This window comes from Solanum tuberosum, unplaced genomic scaffold, assembly GCF_000226075.1.
Source record: "Solanum tuberosum cultivar DM 1-3 516 R44 unplaced genomic scaffold, SolTub_3.0 scf00329, whole genome shotgun sequence".
NCBI lineage: Eukaryota > Viridiplantae > Streptophyta > Magnoliopsida > Solanales > Solanaceae > Solanum > Solanum tuberosum.
The window spans coordinates 248,636-250,947 of record NW_006239250.1 but is presented as its reverse complement, the minus strand read 5'-3'; the positions used below and the strand labels follow the sequence as shown (position 1 = coordinate 250,947).

Genomic DNA, 2,312 nt, shown 5'->3' with positions numbered 1-2,312 from the left:
ATTGGTTATTCATCACAAGCCAAGGGTTATAGAGTTTTCAACTTGCAAACAAAAAGTATTTCAATCCGAAGAGATGTAGTCGTGGATGAGCATGCTTATTGGAACTGGGATAAGGAGCAAATTGAGAAAGATAATGCAGTTTTTCAGAACATGAGTCCGCTGCCTGAAATCAAATCATTTGGGTCTGAAACTCTGGAAGAAGACGAAGAATCAGACGGGGAATCCTCACTTGATCCGCCAATTTTGAAGACAACGTCTCTTTCTGAGATATATGAAAGACGTAATGTTGCAATCTCGGAACCAATTAGCTATCAAGAAGCATCAAGACATGAAGTTTGGATTGAAGTCGTGAAGGAGGAGATTGGTATGATAGAAAAGAATGATACTTGGAAGTTGGTTGATAAACCCAAAAACAGAAATATGATCAGGGTGAAGTGGGTTTATAGAACCAAACTTAATCCAGATAGCTCAGTTTATAAATACAAATCAAGGCTTGTTGTGAAAGTTTATGCGCAAGTTGCAGGTCTGGATTATGGGGACACGTTTGCACCTGTTGCACGACATGATACAATAAGGCTGTTATTTGCTTTGGCAGCTCAATCAAATTGGAAGCTGTATCATTTGGATGTGAAACCTACATTCTTAAATGGACTATTACATGAGGAGATATATGTTGATCAACCAGAAGGCTTTCAAGTTGCAGGAATGGAGGATTAAGTCTACCGACTTCATAAGGCATTGTATGGATTAAAGCAGGCTCCTCGAGCATGGTACAGTAAGATTGATGATCATCTCATTCATTGTGGCTTCAAGATAAGTGAAAATGAAGCCACTTTATATGTGAAGAAGGCTAAAGGAGGAGATGTGTTTGTGGTGTCACTCTATTGATGATCTTCTGGTAACAGGAAGCAATAAAGCAATGGTTAATCAGTTCATGCAAGAAATGGAGACCAAGTTTGAAATGTCAAATTTGGGTGAAATGAGTTACTTTCTGGAAATGGAGATTCATCAAGCTACTGCTAGAATCTTTATTTCTCAGAGAAAATATGCATGGGATATTCTTAAAAGGTTCAAGATGGAGAGGTGCAAGTCTACACCAACTCCACTGGTACACAATGAAAAGATTTCGAAGTTTGAAGGAGGTGACAGGGCTGATCCAACAATTTATAGAAGTCTGATTGGTAGTTTGCTGTATTTGACAGCAACAAGACCCGATCTCATGTTCGCGGCAAGTTTACTGTCGAGGTTTATGCAATCTCGATGTCAAGTTCATCTTGGTGTTGCTAAACGAACTTTGAGATATATTGAAGGAACTGCTGATTATGGTATTTGGTTTAAAAGGGAAGAGCAAGGGCAACTGATGGGTTATTCAGATAGTGATTGGGCAGGAAGCGTTGATGATATGAAAAGCACTTCTGGATATGCTTTTACACTTGGTTCAGGCATGTTCTCATGGAATTCAAAGAAGCAAGAGGTGGTAACTCAATCTCCTACAGAAGCAGAATGCATCGCCGCTGCTGGTACAACTAATCAAGCTCTATGGTTAAGAAAGATTCCACGTGATCTGGAGCAAAATGACATTGAAGCTACTGTCATTAAGGTTGACAACAAGTCAGCAATATCTATGGCCAAAAATCCAGTGCAACATGGTCGTAGCAAGCATATAAATGTGAAGTTTCACGCTATCAGACAAGCAGAGAAGGATGGCGAAATTCAACTTGTTCATTGCAGCTCAGATCAGCAGATTGCAGACATCATGACCAAGGCTCTTCCTAAGGGGAAATTTGAAGTTCTAAGGGCTAAGTTGGGAGTATCCAAGAAAAATCTCAAGGAGGAGTGTTAGAAAATGAGATATTTCTAGATGTCTTTTGTTTAATTGTTATTTTCTTAAATATTATGTTAAGTATGTAAAGGAAAGGTAGTCCTTGTTTTATGGAATATGTTTTGTAAGAAAGTCAATAGTGGTTGGATATGTATGGTCCTCTACTAACTTTGGAAAAGCTTATGTAGATATATGTGTGTATGCTTTTAAAAAGCTGAATATATGAATGAAGATTTCCTGCTGCTGAACCTGTTAAGAAAGATTCTACGTGATCTGGAGCAAAATGACATTGAAGCTACTGTCATTAAGGTTGACAACAAGTCAGCAATATCTATGGCCAAAAATCCAGTGCAACATGGTCGTAGCAAGCATATAAATGTGAAGTTTCACGCTATCAGGCAAGCAGAGAAGGATGGTGAAGTTCAACTTGTTCATTGCAGCTCAGATCAGCAAATTGCAGACATCATGACCAAGGCTCTTCCTAAGGGGA

General features: G+C 38.9%; 1 protein-coding gene across 1 annotated transcript; it reads left to right on the top strand.

The window, feature by feature from the left end:
- The first annotated feature begins 862 nt into the window (after positions 1 to 862).
- Positions 863 to 1,843, top strand: LOC107063263 (uncharacterized mitochondrial protein AtMg00810-like). Its single transcript, XM_015314909.1, has one exon. It carries the CDS (start codon positions 863 to 865, stop codon positions 1,841 to 1,843), a length of 981 nt encoding a protein of 326 aa, XP_015170395.1.
- Positions 1,844 to 2,312: the final 469 nt, after the last annotated feature.

Bases quoted from the DNA above. Each gene is read 5' to 3' on its own strand.
- LOC107063263 (XM_015314909.1), top strand. From the start codon at position 863: ATGTGTTTGTGGTGTCACTCTATTGATGATCTTCTGGTAACAGGAAGC.